Source organism: Rhododendron vialii, chromosome 9a, assembly GCF_030253575.1.
Source record: "Rhododendron vialii isolate Sample 1 chromosome 9a, ASM3025357v1".
Taxonomy (NCBI): domain Eukaryota; kingdom Viridiplantae; phylum Streptophyta; class Magnoliopsida; order Ericales; family Ericaceae; genus Rhododendron; species Rhododendron vialii.
The window spans coordinates 37,351,993-37,371,128 of NC_080565.1; the positions used below are offsets into that span (position 1 = coordinate 37,351,993).

The window sequence follows — 19,136 nt, forward strand, 5'->3', positions numbered from 1 at the left end:
AATGTGCAAAATGCCGATGGGACGGGACAGGAGGGGTAAGATTTTCAAGCAGCACTTCGAGCAAGATAATGTTTACCACCCAAGTGTGTTATGTGACACATACCAAACTCGCGTCTCTCTATACCCACTCAGAAACTTTGATTACATAATTAGAAATCTGCTTCCAGTCATGAGTTTAGTCCACTGATCCCTTCCCTTCTGTAACTCCACCAATATCAGATTCGATATTCAGGACATTATGACATGCATATAGCCTGAAGCTAGTGGATCGATTCATCAGAACATATCAAGCAAGCCATGATTTCTTGAAAGTGGGTTAAATATCTGGAGTCTTATACATCCCTGGAGTGAAAGAATTTCCCTAAGGAGCAGCCCTCACGTGAAAAGGGCACAAGGGAAAGACCAACATGCCCTTGATTATTGGTCATGTGGTGTGCACATGGTGTTTTTACGTCCCAAAAATGGATGGAAGTTCATAGAGGGGTAACACTGAAACAAGTCATGAAGTAGAACGTTGGTGTTGTTAAACTTGAAAGTAAAAGGACTAAAGTGGAATCCGGTGTAAAGTCGAAGAGATATATCAGAAATTTACCCATCTAACTTCGTAACATATAAATCCATTCGCTTGCTGAATTTTCGTTGATAATTAGAGGATAAGAGGAAAACTAAAAATCAGACTAAACATGTATATATATTGAAAAAAGGATGCAAGATGGAATACCTGATTGTATATATAAATGTTATAAAACGTACAAGAGGAATCATTTGAATGAACTCTTACTACGCGGCAATTGGCATGACTTGATTTTGGGGTACTGGACATGCTTCAAATGTAAATTTGATAGTATGTGTGAATGTCGCTGTTGAGAATACTGAGCACATCACCAGAAACAAAAAAAAAGATCAGAAATGGCTAAACCACAATAAGATTATCCCAACTGCTTATTTTTTAAGGTCTCATTGACGTTATCACAAGTAAAAGAACTTATTCTTATCAGACGTCGATAGGTACCAAAACAAGTCGTATTTTTAAAATAATTTGTTTTTAGTTACTTGTGGATGTCCGATGAAGATAATTTTATCGTGAATGCTCTTCTCAACAAACCATGCAATATGGCTAGGGTGTGCCAATAAATTTTTGTTTATTATATTATACTTCTAACATGCTTTATGTGTAACTTGGTACGGGTGCGGGTACGAAATACAACAAAAACCAAAAAAATGCATTGTACAGTTATGGTTAGGGTGCGCCAATAAATTATTGTTTCATATACTCATAACATGCTTTATGTGTAACCTAGTACGGGTGCAAGTATGAAATACAACTGTAGACACCTTATTTTGGACTGTCCAAACCAGTTTACTTGCTGATTTTGATTCCCCAATGATGATTACGGTCAAGAACACTCCGAGGTTATTGGTGTGTTTGAGCTTTGAGCGTTCTGAACCTCATTCAAACCTTTGTCGAGCCTTTTCCAAACCCCTCAAGCCAGAACCAAATGGCCTCAGCAAAACCATACTTGCTTACGCCAGTACCATGCTGGCGTGCGCCGGTCAACTGACATGTGTCAGTCATCGACCGTTGACTTAGTAATCACCGGCGCACGCAAGTACAATATAGGCGCACGCTAGTCAAAAGTCGGTCAACCATCACTATTCAACCACGTGCTCGAGACTTTTGTGGCCACCCTGACGTAGTCCACAGTCCCCTGATGATTATACTCTGCAGAGGCGTTCCCCCTTCTCTCCTACATCTCCCATCACCTAGTCCCATGCATTAAATGCATGGGAGGCTCCCTTCCTAACTCAACCAGCCCCTTAACCCAACTGATTACTCCTCTCTCAGTCACCCATTTGGCTATAAATACACCCATTTGCATTCATTTGCAAGAGATTACACACATTAAGACTCTCCAAGTTTCTTTCTCTCCCTTTTGGCTTTCTTGCTTTCTTTTCTCCACCCTTTGGAAGAGTAAGTAAGAGAGTCCTTCCCACATCCCTCACTCTTAAACACTCATCATCCATTCCTCAAATATCAAGTTCAAGGCTCAAACGTCCTATCAACCTCAAAGCCAAAGGTATACCACCTTTGTGTAACTCTTTGTCCTGACCCTGAAGGGAGCTAGTGAGGTCCAGGCTGGTAATTAATACCAGTCCTGGCCTCAAGCTGGCAGAATATTAACAGCCGAATGAAATGAGCAATGGCGCACGCCGGTACTAACAAGCCGTACGCCAGTTGTGGCAGTATGTGCACCATTGACGTGGGGATCATTGATCATCTGTTTCTTGCTTTCTTGCTTTTCTTTTATCATCTTATAGCATGCTAAGAATCAATTTTCTGCTTTCTGTGTTTTAGAACTGTGTAGTTACCATTTGTTATTTCTATTTTAGAGGGTCTCTGGGATCCTTCTGGTCGTGTTCCAGAACCCAGGTCATGCAAAGCCAAGCACTGACCACATAGTGTAACTGGCGTACGAGGTCTTTGGACTGGCGTACGACAGTTTCAATGGGTCCAGTGGCTAGCCCTTGCATGACATTCGAGTCTTGGCCTCCGTTTATGTACCCCACACTGTTTATGGGGCGTTCTGTTTATTTTACTGCTTTAAAGCCATCTCTGATGCCTGTAACTGCATTTATTCTGCTATACTAACTGCATGGTTTGTCCTGGGTGTGCACTGGTCCTTCCAGAGCCCAGAGGGTTGAGAAAAAGAGCTGTGAGTTTAGATATTCCGGCGCACGCCAGTACACCGATGGCGCACGCAAGTAGTCCCTATATGCAGTGGCCCGGCCAGTGCATATAGTCTCCCTTTGCGTGCTTCATTCTGGGACAGCGTGCTCCAGTCCGTTAAAAAATGCTCACAAGTGCTTGTTCTCAATCTATTATACTTGTTTAGATCAAATATACACCATCTTTTGTCACATAAATACAACTTGTTACAGTTTTACTCCCTTTTAACTATTCCCCTGTCCTAACTGGCTAAAAAATGATTATTGAGAGAAAAATGCAAATGTTTTACAAGATGCCTGAGTAGAGACCGATTTTCGAATCGGGTAAGAGGGGTGCCGTAAAACCTTCCCCTCTCGTAACCTGGCTCCCGAACCTCAGATATCGAAGGTGACGACGGTCCAGTCTACAAGCCTTTTTCAAATCAAACACGTAGCAAGCGTTTCAAGTTCGGTTCCTTGGGTGTTTCCCCGCAAAATCCGAGTGGCGACTCTGAATTGTAAGCGTTTCGCCGCGCTTCCCAAAAAGGGCGCTCCCAATTTTTAAGACGGAAATTGAAAATTTTGAGGCGTGTGCCCACAACAACAAAAACTTAAAAATGCATGGTTTTTGTCTAATTATCCATAAAAAAAGAAGCAACACCGACTGAATTAGCCATAAAAAATGATTCATGGGCCTAAACTTGAATTAGTCAGGGGCATATCATATATAGGTAAGTTTTTGTCTAATTTTCAAACAAGGTCAGCTCTAAATTTTTCGAGAGTCCGGAGGAGTGAATTTTACCAAATGATGATAGCCCTAACAAACCAAAAAAGTAATCAAAAAGAATAAAATCAAAATAGAAATTTGTATTGCAAGTATTTTAAAATATAAGTAAAAGAAATTAATTATCATGCCATTAGAGCTCATGAAACAAATTACTACACAAAAGACTTGACCCCAGTGCTCCAAAGTTCTAGATCCGCCCCTGTTATCAAGATATTGATGGCTTTAAACTATTCTTTTGTATTGATATATGCTTCCAACTACTTTTTGCAGCTCAATGTGAGATCAATACCTCACTAAAACTATAGGCGTGGTGGAGCTTGTTTGGTGGATGTCCTGATCTTTTGTTTGTGGAGAATCAATTGTGCAAAGAAACTCTCCATTTTTTGGTAGCAACTAGTAGGAAACTGCTAGAACATATATAGAGTACTATCATGTGCAGTTTTTTGTGGTGTTTTTTGGACTTCAGTCTGGGAGACTGTTGTAAGTAATTTTCATGGTTCAATTTGGATGAACAATGTGAAGCTCCAGTTACCTGCTTGAACTGAATTTGGCATGTTTTCTGCATGGCTAGAACTATGGGTCCTTGGCTTTAATTTTCAATGTATTAATCTAGTTACGGGTTCTTGGCTTATTTGTTCTGTTTCCCTCTCCTTGTAATTGATTATTGAAAGCCTTATTAGGACCTAATTCCACTATCGCTCGTTATTAAAGTTGTAAGTAAGAAAGACGAATATGCGCAAGAAAGACTAGAGGTCATAGACGGCAGAGACTGATGAAGAACGGCATGGGCATGGAGATACGCAGGATAGAGTTCCTTTCTTCTTCAATTTACCCACTGCTGGACCGATTGAATTGAACTGCACTGAATCTATAAACCAAACTGCACTGAATAATTGACTTTCCTTCTTTGCCGTCAATTTCAGATAGTGCCTAGTGGGTTTGTTAAGCAGTGGAACTTCTTTTTTTTTTTTCAAAAATCTGAGAGTTTTCAGGAGGTTGAAATTCGCGGTATGGTTTGGACTGTGAATGGTTTTAGGGATGGCAACGGGTAGGATATGGATCGGGGGACCCTATTTCATACCCGATCCCCAATTGGAGGGTCCTTCCCCATCCCCGCCCCCAGTGGTGAAGCCAGAAATTCTTGGCAGTGGAGTCAATTTTCTATAGCACAAAATTTTTTTGTTTCATACTACTTGATAGTATAAAAAAAAACGTTGAAATGGTAAACAAAAAGGAGTTAAGTAGATATTTTGGGGTTTTTTTTGGGGGGAGAAGTGTGGATATTTTACTTTGCCCTTTTTTTTTCCTCAAGTTCCAAACTTTTAAACGGATTGGGGCAAATTGTAATGTAAAAGTGGGGTCAAGTAAGCAATTTTGGGGTGAAAACTATAACTATCTCCATTGTAATTTGGAAGGCAGTGGGGTCGGACGCCACCACTTGTCTCAAGGTGGCTCCGCCCCTGCCCGCCCAGATCCCCATTGGGTATATTAGATAAAGAACCAAACCCGCCTCCCGATGGGGATCAGGGTTTCCCCAAATATCCATATCCAAATCCAAAAATAAGAAATCGAGAATTAAAGTTGAAGCACAATATTCAATAATCCAAACCAAAAAAAAAAAAAAATTCAAATTATGTTCTTCAACAACTAAAGTAAGAAAAAAATCAATAGTCTCATCAAAAGTCAATCCAAGCAAATACCGAGTTAAGAGATAATTATTTACATATATAACTAATACTCAAGATTTATATATACTACGTTTCTATAAATATGTACACATAATATATACATAGTATGTATAAGTATATAACCGGGCACGGGGTGGGTATGGAGCGGGTACGGGTATTTGGGGATGGGGATTAAAAAACCATACCCGCTCCATACCCGAGCGGGTTTTCTTTAAACTTCACCATACCCGCTCCTATTGGAGGAAATTTTGGGTAAACCCCGCCTCCAAATAAGCGGGGCGGGGCGGGTATCCATTGGGTACGGGGATATTGCCATCCCTAAATGGTTTTGCATGTTGTTTAATTTCCAGGTGGTTGTGACTTGGAATGGTTTTTCTTCATTAGTTTGTAGCGAGGGTAGGTGGACCTTGAAGATTAAAGAGAGAAGGATACTTTTGTAAGGACAAAATTTGGAGTGCCTTTGGATAAAGTTGGAGTGCCAAAATCCAAATTCCAAGTAAAAGTATCCAACTCAATATCAATTACTAATTAGTGGAGAAACGGCTCAGGCACCTATACTAATTCCAGATGTGATATGTCCTAACAGCTTTTCTTCTTCACTGTCAATGTTCCTTTAATTTACACTACATTTTCCTTTTTTTTTGTTTTCAACTAGAAAATGATGAATCTGGACAAAGACTTGACTTGTGTTATTGGTTCAAAGAAAATAAGGCAATCCAAATTTTCTGTTTCCCACTGGAAAGTGGGGACTTTTTCTACACGGCAATAGTTGTGAAGGACTATGGGAAATTTAAAAACAGCGGTGCACGGCTGCTGAAAAAGTGTGTGGTCTGTATAAAAGTGTCAGCATCTCAGCAGGTTTTAAGTCTACCAAGGTCGAGCAAATATCAGCTTGACTATAACACCAGCACTCTATTAAAGCACAGTTGTATCAGTAGTAGCATCAAATGCAGCATTAACATTTCCTATCTCCACATGGGTATGGCAATGTTAAAACAATTCTTCCCTTTCATGCATGTTGTTTTTCTGTTGTGCTTGCATTTTGGTTGTCCGAGTGTATCCGGCTCTATGCATGGCGGGAACGAGACTGACAGTCAGGCCTTGCTTGCGTTCAAGGCTGCAATAACGGGCGATTCCTCTGGAGCTCTGAACACATGGAATGAATCCATCCACTTTTGTGAATGGGTTGGTGTAACATGTGGCCGTCGACACGAGAGAGTTGTTGTGTTGAAGCTAAACCATCAGAAATTGGAAGGGTCCATTTCACGTCACATTGGAAATTTGAGTTTTCTTAGGGAACTATGGTTGCGTAACAATAGCTTCAGTCAAACAATACCCCCGGAACTTGGCCGCTTGCAAAGACTGCAAAAAATATCGCTGCTCAGTAATTCACTTACCGGTGAAATTCCAGTCAATATATCTCGTTGCTATAACCTTGTTGCCTTTGAAATTTCTAGCAATAAATTGGCAGGGAAAATTCCTCCAGTGCTCGGTTCCCTAACCAAGCTCGAGGGGTTGCATATTGGAAGAAACAGTCTGACAGGAGGATTACCTTCGACTATTGGTAATCTATCATCTCTTATAACTTTGTATGCATCTGAAAATAATATTACGGGGAATATACCGCGTACTCTTGGTCGGTTGAATAAACTAGAACAACTTGTTATAGGGATGAACAAGTTGGTTGGTACCATTCCTTCCTCAATCTTTAATCTCTCTAGAATGACTCATATTCTTTTGTCAATTAACCAATTCCAAGGGAGCCTTCCCTCGGACCTAGGAATCACTCTTCCTAATCTCCGACTGCTGGAAGTTGGTGTAAACTCATTTACCGGATCTATTCCTATTTCCCTATCTAATGCCACCAAACTATACGATATTGCTTTCATACAAAATGACTTTACTGGAAAAGTTCCACATTTGGAGAAGTTGCGTGATCTTAAGCGGTTTGGGATCGACTACAATCATCTCGGTACTGGGGAAGCGGATGACTTGAGCTTTCTCAGCTCTTTGACCAATGCCACCAAGTTGTCTATCATATCTCTGGGCGAGAATAATTTTGGAGGTGTGTTGCCCGAATCAATTAGCAATTTGTCTGCTAATCTAGTTACCCTAAGCTTTGTCGAAAATAACATATTTGGAACCATTCCTACCGGGATAGGGAATCTTATCAATTTACAGGCTCTTGACATGTCGATGAACAATCTGAGTGGTGACATTCTTGGTAATATCGTGAAGCTTCAAAACCTGCATATTTTGATTCTCGGGAGGAACAAATTCTGCGGGGAGATCCCATCATCTATTTCAAATTTAACTTTGTTAAGTACCTTAACTTTAGCAGAAAATAACCTGAATGGCAGTATCCCTTCAAGCATGGGGAAATTGAAATCTTTGGAGCAGCTATATCTTTTTCACAACAATCTCAGTGGTGTCATACCCAAAGAAGTTGTCAGTCTCTCATCATTGTTGAGTCTAGACCTTTCGCATAACGATTTAAGTGGTTCCCTTCCAATGGAAATTGGAACTTTGAGAAATCTAGAAATACTTGATGTTTCTCAGAACATGCTGGTCGGTAGTATTCCAAGTTCTCTCAGTAGTTGTGTAACATTGGCATTACTAAATTTGGAAGGCAACAAATTCTGGGGAATTCTCCCTTCAACTTTGGCTACTTTGAGAGGTATGGAGGAGTTGGATCTCTCTCGCAATAATTTCTCAGGAAAAATCCCAGACTACTTAATTGCCTTTTCCTTTTTACAGAAATTAAACCTCTCGTTCAATGATTTTGAGGGCGCCGTACCAGAGGGAGGTGTATTCAAGAATGCAACTGCCATTTCTGTTAAGGGAAACAACAAGCTCTGTGGGGGCATACCTGAATTACAGTTGCCCAATTGTAACTCCAAAGGGTCAAGAAGGAAACCAATTAGTCGGACCATGATAATAGTAATTCCCATATCTTTTGGGCTTGTAGGACTAGTGATGGTGTTTTGTTTCCTTTATCTTTGTTGGTTTAGAAAAACAAGAGAACCAACCTTCTCGAAATTTTTAGGGATCCCACTTCTCCAATTGTCCTACCAAAGTCTACTTAAAGCTACTGATGGCTTTTCTCCGGCTAATCTGATTGGTGTGGGGAGTTTTGGTTCAGTATATAAAGGAATTCTCGATGAAGGTCGAAAATTTGTTGCAGTAAAAGTACTAAACCTTCAATTCCATGGTGCTTCCAAGAGCTTTATTTCGGAATGTAAGGCCTTAAAGAGCATCAAGCATCGAAATCTTCTAAAGGTAGTCACAGCATGTTCAAGTGTCGATTATCAAGGCAACGATTTCAAAGCACTTGTGTATGAGTTCATGGTCAATGGGAGCCTAGAGAAGTGGTTGCATCCAACTGAGATTGAAGATGATTCTCACGAGGGACCAAGGAGTTTAAGCCTTCTACAAAGGTTAAACATTGCAGTTGATGTCGCATCTGCACTTGATTATCTTCACCATCATTGCTCAAACCCAATACTTCACTGTGACTTGAAACCGAGCAACATTCTCCTAGATGATGAAATGAATGGACATGTAGGTGATTTTGGGTTAGCAAGATTCCTTCAAGGAGCTACCTATAGCTCTTCTGCAAATCAGTCAAGTTCAATTGGCATAAGAGGGTCTGTTGGTTATGCGGCTCCAGGTAAATATTCCTCTTAGCCTCTTGTTTTCATTTTTCATTACCCCTGTCGCCTTCTAGTTTACAAGAATTCCTCTGTCTTCGTTTCTGCAATTCCTAAGTTACTCGAGTTTGACATAATTAATGTGACAAAAATGCAAGGATGTAGCAACATCTAAATATCTTAGTGTTCTATCTGGCACCAAGAGTGAATTTAAACATGTGTCACTAACTGTTGCTTGTCTCCTTTCACTATATTCATGAGAGTAAGAGAAAAAAGAAGAAAAAAAAAAGAACTCTTGTTCTACTAACAGTCGGTTCAAATTATCTAGTTGCTAGTAGTACTAGTACCAATACTCTAAAATGAGAATCTACCTAGTCATGTAGCCAAGTGCCTCCGTAGGACAAGGCTTGGATGGTTTTAAGCCCTGTGGGGAGTTGATTAATGCTGTAAACATAGCTACCAGTTGAAAATGTGGCAGCGGAAAAAAATCTATTTATTATTTTTCTGGTAGTCTTTCTTTCAGCTAAAAATCACAACGTAGAGAGTTGTCATTTTCTCAAACATGTCAATTTGTCCAACTGAGATTACACTTCCTTCTAATTTGTGTTGGAATAATTCTGTGTCATCTTTCTCATTCCTTCATGTGGTGCCTGAATTGCAGAGTATGGCTTGGGAAATGAGCTGTCAACTTGTGGTGATGTTTATAGTTATGGCATTCTCGTACTGGAGATGTTTACAGGGAAGAGACCTACTGATGGCATGTTTGGTGATAGCCTAACCCTCCACAACTTTGTTAAGATGTCTCTTGCTGAAGGATTAGCGGACATTGTTGATCCAACAATATTTCAACAAAGAGAAATATTGGAGGAGGCAAGCTCAAGTACCAGCAACACTCGGAGTCAGAGCTCTCCTGGAAGTCAAAAAATTCAAGAATGCTTGATTTCACTACTTAAGGTTGGAATCGCCTGTTCAGAAGAACTGCCGACAGATCGATTGGACATCAAGGACGTTGTTCCTCAGTTACATGCAATCCGTAGCACTCTTCTTAAAACCAGAGTTCATTGGGGCAATAAACTAGTATTGTTGGTCATCGCGAGAAGGTATATATGACCCCTTCAATTCTTAGTGACTTGAAAAAGAACACTCATTAAGATATAGAACCACTGCTTTTTCGGCAGTTGGTGGTCACATCCTCCACCATTAACATGTAGGAATTTTCAAAAGCGAGCTATGATCCCTATCATCCAAGCATGATGGCTCCATTACCAAATGCAAATTCCATTCGCGGTGCATTTGTTGTTCTGTAAAATTAAATACGAGGAAAGGGATCCATATATCATAGCATTGGCGCGCTTCCGAAATAGAAATTTCATAATTAACTTACTAAGAAAACTGATTTTCATCATACCCCATCTAATAGTCTAATGGTCTTGTTATTTCTTTCAACATGTTTTCATCATATTCATACCCCATCCAATAGTATAGTGATCTTAAGTATTTCTTTTTTCTTGTTCTAGGTACCTAAGGTCGAATTGGTCTTGAAGACTTGTTGATGCTGCATATTCCTTGCCATATTACTGATACTACCGTATGCTTTAATTTCTGTTTTTGGCTTCTTTACATTTCATTATGTCTCAATCTACAACTATCCTGATAAGTGTATTCAAATAAGGCCATGCCTTGCAATGGTTATCCTGTCTTAAACTTCCGAATTCTGTAGTTGGCTCGTACCTTTTAGCCTCTTTGGCACTAGTCTACAGAATTTCGTCTTAATGTGAATTCTGCTGTTAGTCTTTCTGTTATGTGGCTTGCGGAACAAAGGGGAAACATTTTAGAGTAAACTCTAGGCTCCGTTTGTTTGGGCGTAAAATGTTTTCTTGTGAAATATTTTACCTATTTTCCGGTGTTTGGTTGTGTAAAAAATAAGGAAAATATTTTACATGTAAAACATTTTTTATGAATTGGATGAAAATGACTAACCTTCAAATCTTCCGTAAGTTATTTTCCGGAATGAATCTGCTACCTTCTACTGCAATTCTCACTACTCAATTTCCTATATCGTCAGTCCTGATCCACGTTCAATTCCAATATTCTAAGATCTTTCCACCGTTTAAGACCCCTCTCCCTCTCTACACTATTTTGTCCATTTTTGGAGGTATTTTTCAAGTGTCAAGTCAACCAAACACCGGAAAATAAAAAGTTTGAAGTTTATTTTCTAAAAAAATATTTTACATGAAAAATATTTTATATGGTAAAACATTTTACATCGAAACAAACAGAGCCCTAATGTCTAATGAGAAACACTCTGAAGGAGCTTAACAGCCATGCATAAAGGAGGAATTCCAAGTACATCTATTCCCCCAATATCTTGCCCAACGTGAGCCACTTGATTCAACCGCCTCTGCCTAGAAAGTAAACTATTTTCGTGCATAATTTGTTTTGAATTTCTGTGCACCATATTAAAGATCTCGTGAAATACTTTAATTTGGTGTAAAGAAACTCAAAAAATTGATGGAAAAAGCTACTTTATTTTCCAATCCGAAAAATTGCACATTTTTGTAAGGGCGAGCAATTTGGAATGAAGGGAATAATAAATGTCTAGAAGTGAGGAGCATGTACTTTCTAAAAAAAAACGTTGAGGCGTATGTGTTGTACACTTGTAGAAAATAAAGAAAAGCTTAAAAGGTTTCCTCTCTCTTTTCTGGTTTGAGAAGAGATAATGCCAAAATTATTTTTGTTAATATTAAAACAGTTTTGGTTTTAGAGGAAAAAGAAGAGAAAAGGACCAAATAGATTATAAGGAATAGTAAATTTCTCTCTCTAGTCTCAGAGCATCCTCAGTGGCTCAATAAAACCTTTGACAAATTATATTTAGCTAGCTAAATATTACAAAATCCCACAAAATCAGCCTCAACAAAGCAATTTCATATTTGACATTTGTTACAGTGACCAGTCTAATTAGATTGATCACTATTCACTCACTTCTTCTTATTTTATTATTTCTCCCTCTCTCTCTCCTCTCTTAGGATGGATTGAATAATTTATTGGAATGAGTTTGAATATTTAATTGAGCAGTGAGTGAGACTAAAGAGCCTGATTTTGTATAATTATATAAAAATGACTAGCTACTTCCCAAAAGTGATTTTTGAGGTTAAATCTGGTCTAAATTTATTGAGCCCAATTAGGATGCTCTAACATGACACACTTACCTTCTTCATTATTTTTCTTTTCTTTCCCTAGCTTTCCACAATTTTCAAATAAGGCGTGGCATAAAAATTAAAAAATTATTCAATATTCTCGGTATACCTAAAGTACCAAATAATTACCCGTAAAAATTACTCCAAATACTACTAGCAGACCACCAATTTTTACGTAACCCATCCCACCAAAACCCAATATGCATGGATAAGTACTCTTCTCATCTTAGGCCTCTCAGCTACTCCATTTCGCAGCACACTCCAACCCCTCGTCGTCTCTCCACCACAAACACCTCCAAAGTGCCCACCGAGTTCACAACCCTCTGCTCCAAAGGCCGCCTCAAACAGGCACTCGAGGCCTTCCGACCAGAAATATGGTCAGACCCTCTCTTCTTCTCTCTCCTCCTCAAATCATGCATTCAAACCCAATCACTTTCCCTCACCCAGCAGCTCCATTCGTTGATCGTCACGTCTGGTTGTGCCACGGACAAGTCTGTCACCAACTATCTCCTCAACGCTTACGCCAAAATAGGAGACCTGAGATTTGCCGTTAAGCTGTTTGATGTAATGCCCAGGAGGAACGTCATTTCCTGCAACATTTTGATAGGTGGGTTTGTGCAGAATGGTGATTTGGAGAGTGCGCGCTAGGTGTTTGATGAAATGCCCAATTGGAATGTCGCGGCGTGGAGTGTGATGGTTATGGGTCTCACCCAGTTCGAGTTTAACGAAGAGGGGTTGAGTTTGTTTTCCCAAATGCGTAGTTTGGGGTTTATGCTGGACGTGTTCACTCTTGGGAGTGTGTTTAAAGGCCGTGCTGGTTTGAAAGATTTGAGTTCGGGTAGGCAGGTTCATGGGTATGTGGTGAAATGCGGGTTGGAGTTGAATTCGGTTGTTGGGAATTCTTTGGCTCACATGTACATGAAGTCTGGAAGTTTGGGAGAAGGAGAGAAAGTGATCGAGGCAATGCCTGTAACGAATGTGGTTGCTTACAACACTCTGATCGCAGGAAGAGCTCAAAACGGATTTTCTGAGGGAGCTTTGGACCAATACAATAAGTTGAAAATGGCAGGTTTTACGCCTGACAAGATTACGTTTGTGAGCGTAATCAGTTCGTGTTCGGAGTTGGCAACACTTGGCCAAGGCCAACACATTCATGCGGAGGCTGTTAAAACTGGCTATAGCAGGGTTGCGAGTGTAATTAGTTCACTGGTTAGTATGTACTCCAGATGTGGGTGTTTGGACGATTCTGTAAATGCCTTCTCAGAAAGTGAAGAAGCTGATGTTGTCGTGTGGAGCTCAATGATTGCTGCTTATGGGTTTCATGGGAAGGGAAAGGAAGCCATCGAGTTGTTCAATAGGATGGATCAAGAAGGGTTGGAGGCAAATGATGTTACTTTTTTAAGTTTGCTTTATGCTTGTAGTCACTGTGGATTGAAAGATAAAGGAATTGAAATCTTTGAGATGATGGTAGAGAAATAAAAATTGGATCCTCGACTAGAACATTACACTTGTGTGGTTGATCTCCTTGGGCGATCCGGACGTTTGGAGGAAGCAGAATCTTTCGTAAGAACTATGCCTGTAAAGGCAGATACTATTATATGGAAGACTTTATTATCTGCCTGTAAAATCCATAAAAACGCTGATATGGCAAAAAGGATGGCTGAAGAAGTTCTTAGGCTTGATCCGCATGATTCAGCTTCGTACGTGCTTTTGTCTAGTACTTAGGCCTCAGCTAAAAGATGGAAGGATGTTTCGGAAGTGAGGAAAGCGATTGGAGACAGGAGGGTGAAGAAGGAACCAGGTATCAGCTGGTTTGAGGTGAAGAACCAAGTTCACCAATTTTGTATGGGCTATGAATCCCATCCACAGTTGATGGAGATTGATTTATACTTGAAAGAATTGACTTCGGAAATGAAGCTAAGGGGCTATGTGCCTGATACTGGCTCTGTTTTGCACGACATGGATGCCGAGGAAAAGGAATACAACTTGGCACACCACTGCGAAAAGTTGGCCATGGGGTTTGCTCTGATGAACACCCCAGAGGGTTTTCCAATCCGGGTGATGAAGAATTTGCGTGTTTTTGGTGACTGCCTTGAGGCAATCAAGCATATATCGGAGATTAAAAACCGGGAAATTGTTCTTAGAGATGCTAGTAGGTTTCACCATTTCAAAAATGGGACATGTTCTTGTGGCGATTACTGGTAGGGAAAGGTCACTCTGGTTTTTCAACTTGTTTACTATTATATGTTTAATTTCTTCTTCTTCAGAAGGACAATTTTTTGGGAAATGATTTCGCACTCATTTTGTAGCTACTCAAACTCCTCTTCTGACCATATGTACCGGTATTGACCAAATCCGGTACCCTACACCTCTAATTCTGTTTTGGCTCAAATGCCGGCCGGTATTGGCCATACCTGTAAATATTAGTCCATACAGGACGGTACCGGCCAAATACCGGACAGTACCAAATTACGTATAAATTTATCATTTTCTTTCAATACCGGACGGTAGCGGTCAATACTAGACGATGCCGGCCAAATACCGCCGGTTAATACTGGACGGTACCTGACTATTCTTATATTTATTTATCTTTTTCATAAATGAATATATTATACATGTGGGTAATTTATATTTTTTGCAATAAATCTGAAACGGTAGTTGGTATCTTACCAGTACCGGTACGTATCATTACTACTGTACTAATAAGAAAATCGGTATCCCAACTGATACGGTATTCAGAACCTTGGTGTAGCCACTCAAACTCCTTATGTGAATCCCTTTCAAAAGACATTACAAGTTGAAAGTCTACTGAGAGGCTAAAAGTAAATGAGAATATTCCTGTTTCGAAAGGAAGATTAGTAAACACCCACATGTAAGGCCATCCAAAGGTTAAAACTTCATATCATATAATAAGATTGGGTGGTGTGTAGCATTACAGTTTATCTTTTACTTTTTGATAATTTAGGTGTCCAGATTAGTTTACGCACATCTCGATTAATTTTATGGATCAGTCCCAACATTCACTAGCAGGGGCCTAATTAAAACTGGAACAAAGTCCTACATGGTAGGCAGTAAAAATAAATAATAAATGAGGAGTATCTTGTAAACAACAAGGGCTGGCACAATAGATATGCTGCTCTGTTACATGAAATGATACCTGGTTTTTAAGTAGCTACCTCTTCCCTTATCCTCCTCACACCAATTCTGAAAAGACAAAAAAAAAGTTGGTAGCGTTGCAAGTAAACAAGCATTACTCAACTTTAAGAATAAATTTACTTTATTGACTAGGTAGCCATTTCCCATCACACAAGCTAGCTGCCCTTGCCCTTCAAAAAAAAAAAGAAGAGAGAAAAAGCAAGCTGCACTTTTGATCTCTACAATTGCATCTTCCTATTTCAAACCTCTTTCTGATGTATTCCGCACTGCAGAAATTTAATGTGGAAACCTTTTTCATTTGCCATGTATTCCCCACTGTAGATCTCACAAACAAGTACCGATAATATTATTTGCACTTCTGGTAAAAAAACAAGGTATTGAATCTCAAGTAGTTAGTACTTGCTATTCAAACTGATACTGCAGCTAGAGAAACGGATCAGAACAACATACTGTGTAGAGAAACTAAACGTTCTACCGCTCATTATTGACACAACGAGAGCTATTCACAAGAAAAAGTACAAAAAGGATGACAGTCACAACATCATTAGTGATACTTCACAGGACATCAATAAACCAAAAATTACAAACTTAATGGTGTGCTTCAAATCTTTATACGCAGATTGTTGTTTAAAAGAATAAAAGCGAAGCCCAAACCAGCTCTTCATGTGATGAGCATTGATGGAAACTGGCTGAATCAACAGAACCTTGTTCATCTGTTGCAGGTATGTGAATGCCAAATCTTCCGATCTCCAGACACTCCTCCATGACAGAAGAGGAAGAAAACCTTCGGTGAGGAAACTACACGGCTGATACAGCCAGCAACTTTTACATAATCCAGACAAATGGCCCTTCAACTTTCATGTCTAGCTTTTGAAAGTACTGAAGATCATCACCAATTTGGCAGTTTTGCCATAACATCCACAGCTATATTAAGCGAAGTGTTCAAGAGCCTCCGGAAAATTAATATAGCTTGTAAGCACCTAACAAAGGAAAAATACGTACCCTATCGGAAAAAACTCCAAAGTTGAAAAGGAAAATGAAGTACTTGTGCCTATTGTTTTTTATGGTACTCCAATCTTTTGGGTTGGGGGGGGGGGGGGGGGGGGGGGGGGAGAGGGAATAATACTAGTAGTATATCTTCTTTTTATTTTATTAACTCCATTAAATAGGAAAATTCTTTTGCTTAGTTCTTTCTTGTCTCTTCTTTTTTTTCTTCTTTTCTTCCTCTACGGATTTAAGGCTTTGTTTGGAACTTGAGGATGGAAACGAAAAGAAGGAAAAATTTAAAAAAATTTCCTCCCCTTGTCTGATTCCTAAAGAAATTGAAGGGAAAATTTGAAAAACAACCACAACTTTCTCTCAAATTTCTTCTTAACTTTCCCTCCAATTTTTCTCATCATTATTTTTTCTCCCTTTCCCTTTTCATCCTCAAGTTCCAAACAGAGCCTAAGATCCACAGATGTACACGTTTCAATCAGTATGCCAAATGAATATTTGAAACGTACAATCGGGACGTGATCAGTGAAGCATTTAAGTTGATAAATAATTTGTTGTTCTTATTTAACTACTTCTATCTTCTACCTAACCTTAATTAATCACTTATTTTTCTGGACATGGACATTTCATCTGCTAAGCATCACTGTCGGGAAAGAAACAAACTTTCTCTGATTCTGATGCGTAGATCAATCTTTTTGATTTTTCTTTCTAACCATTTTAGTCAACCTAGCTACTAATATTCGAATACTCTATCCGTGCATAGGTTAGGTGATAATGTATGTTAATGCACGTCCACATGACACATCCGGGGTTTACCCTGGTAGGGACGAGTACCAGGCTTAGAGAGTAATTTTCTTGGTCTAGGGTTTAAAACTCGGCTGGGTGAGTACCCTGTGCTTAGTGGGGGTTGTGACTGGGGGATTGGGGGATGGTGTTGTCTCCAAAGGGACTGCATTCGTGCGGTCCCCCCCTTTCCAATATTTTTTTGATGATTCGAACCGCTCAATGTGTTCAGAACGTGTTTTTAGGGATACTCGCGAGAAATCGTTAAAAAAAAAACCGAGAAGGCCTCGATCCGAGCAATTTTCAAAAAACTATTTTCTGAGCCGTTCAATGAAAACCTGTTAAAACGAAGTCGAAGCCGAAGCCCAATGTCTCGTACAACAGATAATCCCGACCTTGTCCCTGGTTTCAATCTCCTTTATCAACAGTCTCGGACCGTTGGGTTCGGTCTGCTACATTAACTATTGTGTAGATGCAAATTCTATAAATAAATGGCGATGGATCGGTCATCGAAGATGGAAAATGGAAGGCTAGGCAAATTGGTACTCCTATAGGCTCTGTTTGGTAACACTGTCACTTTTCTGTTTCCTATTTTCTATTTACTGAAATTAATTTCTACTTTTTCTCAAAAAAAGTGAAAGCGGAAAACATGTTTGTGTCAACGTGTTATAAAAAAAAAATGAAAATGGAAAACATGTTGTCAAAAGTTGTCAACTAACTCCTCCATAAATACAACCATCCATTATGCACAGTAAGAGGCAAAGTAGACCCAGATTTCTAAGCTAACACTTTAAGCAGCATACTATTCTCCTTTTGAAGGTATTGAAGATTAGGAGCAACGTCCTTAGGTACCAAAACTTGTTCTCCAATCAGATTGCAATTAGAACTAGTCCCCCACAAATTCCCAGATATTCAGAGTCACTTGAATGGGCAAGGAAATCGCCCTCAAAATTCATCGTAGACCAAAAACTAACTACAGATCAAAGAAAAGGGGAGCAGACAACAGAAACACAAAGAATCATGAGGAGAAACGCATGAATTTGACGGAAATAAAAGAAGAAATCAAAGGACCGAAGCAAACCTCAGATCACCGCCATTTCGATGTCGTAGACCTAGAGAGAGAGAGAGAGAGAGAGAGAGAGAGAGATCTGTTATGGAAACCAATTTCTGGTTTGGGAAGAGTTGAAGAGAGCTCAAGGCCTCTGGCACTGTAGCGGAATGAAGTTGGCAGCCGGTTTTTTGTTTCTAAAAATAGTGGAAGTTAAGTTTTGTTACTTTCTTAAATTATGAAAATAGTGAAAGTGATTACCAGAATTGGGAAGTGAAAGTAGTGCACCAAATAAACTTTCAAGGTTAATTTTTAAAAATTCTGAAAATGAAAACAGAAAACAAAAAATATAATGGCTACCAAACATGACCATAAAAGTTCATACTTTTTTTGTTTTCATACGTAGTATTTCTCTCTCTCCATCTCTAGACTAAAGAAGAAAAAGTTTCTTCCTCCTATTTGTGTTCACGGTAAGTACTTCTATACAAAGTTCTCAAGTTTTTGGCAAGAGAAAATGATCGAATGCATTAATTCAAGTATGATAAAACTTACATTAACCCTGTATAAATTAAGTGGGACATTTGTTACTTGGTAACATTATAGCACAGACCAATGTACCAAAATTGCTCCACCCTAAGATACAAGAAAATGGGATCCCTTAATTTGAGATTATCTCTTCAATTTGCTCAGCAACGACATCATTTGGAAATTTCCTTAGGTTAGTCGGTTGGTTCCTGCATTTCACAAATATTGTGTCTCACCAAAGGGAGTTTTTGCAACTTCCTGAAGATTCAATTAAAGGGTTTTTTAAACTGTGCTCCGATTATGTTTTCAAGGTAAGATTTTTCAACTTTCATTATTGTCATTTACGTACGAATTAATTATTTTTCTCCCATATCGTGTATATTACAAGTTTTCTTCTTTTGAAATAACAGATTAATATTATCTACATGTGCTTAGCCGTACATTGCACAGGTTTATTGCTAGAATTTGTTCTCACTTTCTTCTTCATTTTTGGCAAAGTGGCATGTAATCTCATATTCCACTTTAAGATAGAATGATGGGACCCATGTTGGAATCGTTTGTTTCTATGCCGGAAAGAAATTAGGGTTTATGGGTGGTTTG

The 19,136-nt window shown here is 39.2% G+C and overlaps 1 protein-coding gene and 1 pseudogene across 1 annotated transcript; both read left to right on the forward strand.

Moving 5' to 3' along the window:
* The first annotated feature begins 2,201 nt into the window (after positions 1-2,201).
* On the forward strand, positions 2,202-10,635 carry LOC131299865 (probable LRR receptor-like serine/threonine-protein kinase At3g47570). Its single transcript, XM_058325439.1, has 4 exons — positions 2,202-2,244; positions 5,837-8,851; positions 9,493-9,931; positions 10,349-10,635. Exons 1-4 carry the CDS (start codon positions 2,202-2,204, stop codon positions 10,371-10,373), a joined length of 3,522 nt encoding a protein of 1,173 aa, XP_058181422.1. The 3' UTR covers positions 10,374-10,635.
* Positions 10,636-12,222: 1,587 nt separating this feature from the next.
* Positions 12,223-14,347, forward strand: LOC131302036 (pentatricopeptide repeat-containing protein At2g41080-like; annotated as a pseudogene).
* Positions 14,348-19,136: the final 4,789 nt, after the last annotated feature.

Excerpts from the sequence above, each read along its gene's own strand:
- LOC131299865 (XM_058325439.1), top strand. The coding sequence starts at position 2,202 with ATGGCGCACGCCGGTACTAACAAGCCGTACGCCAGTTGTGGCA. Across the intron at positions 2,245-5,836 it reads GCCGTACGCCAGTTGTGGCA|AAAATGATGAATCTGGACAA; the intron begins GTATGTGCACCA and ends GTTTTCAACTAG. Across the intron at positions 9,932-10,348 it reads TTGTTGGTCATCGCGAGAAG|GTACCTAAGGTCGAATTGGT; the intron begins GTATATATGACC and ends TTCTTGTTCTAG.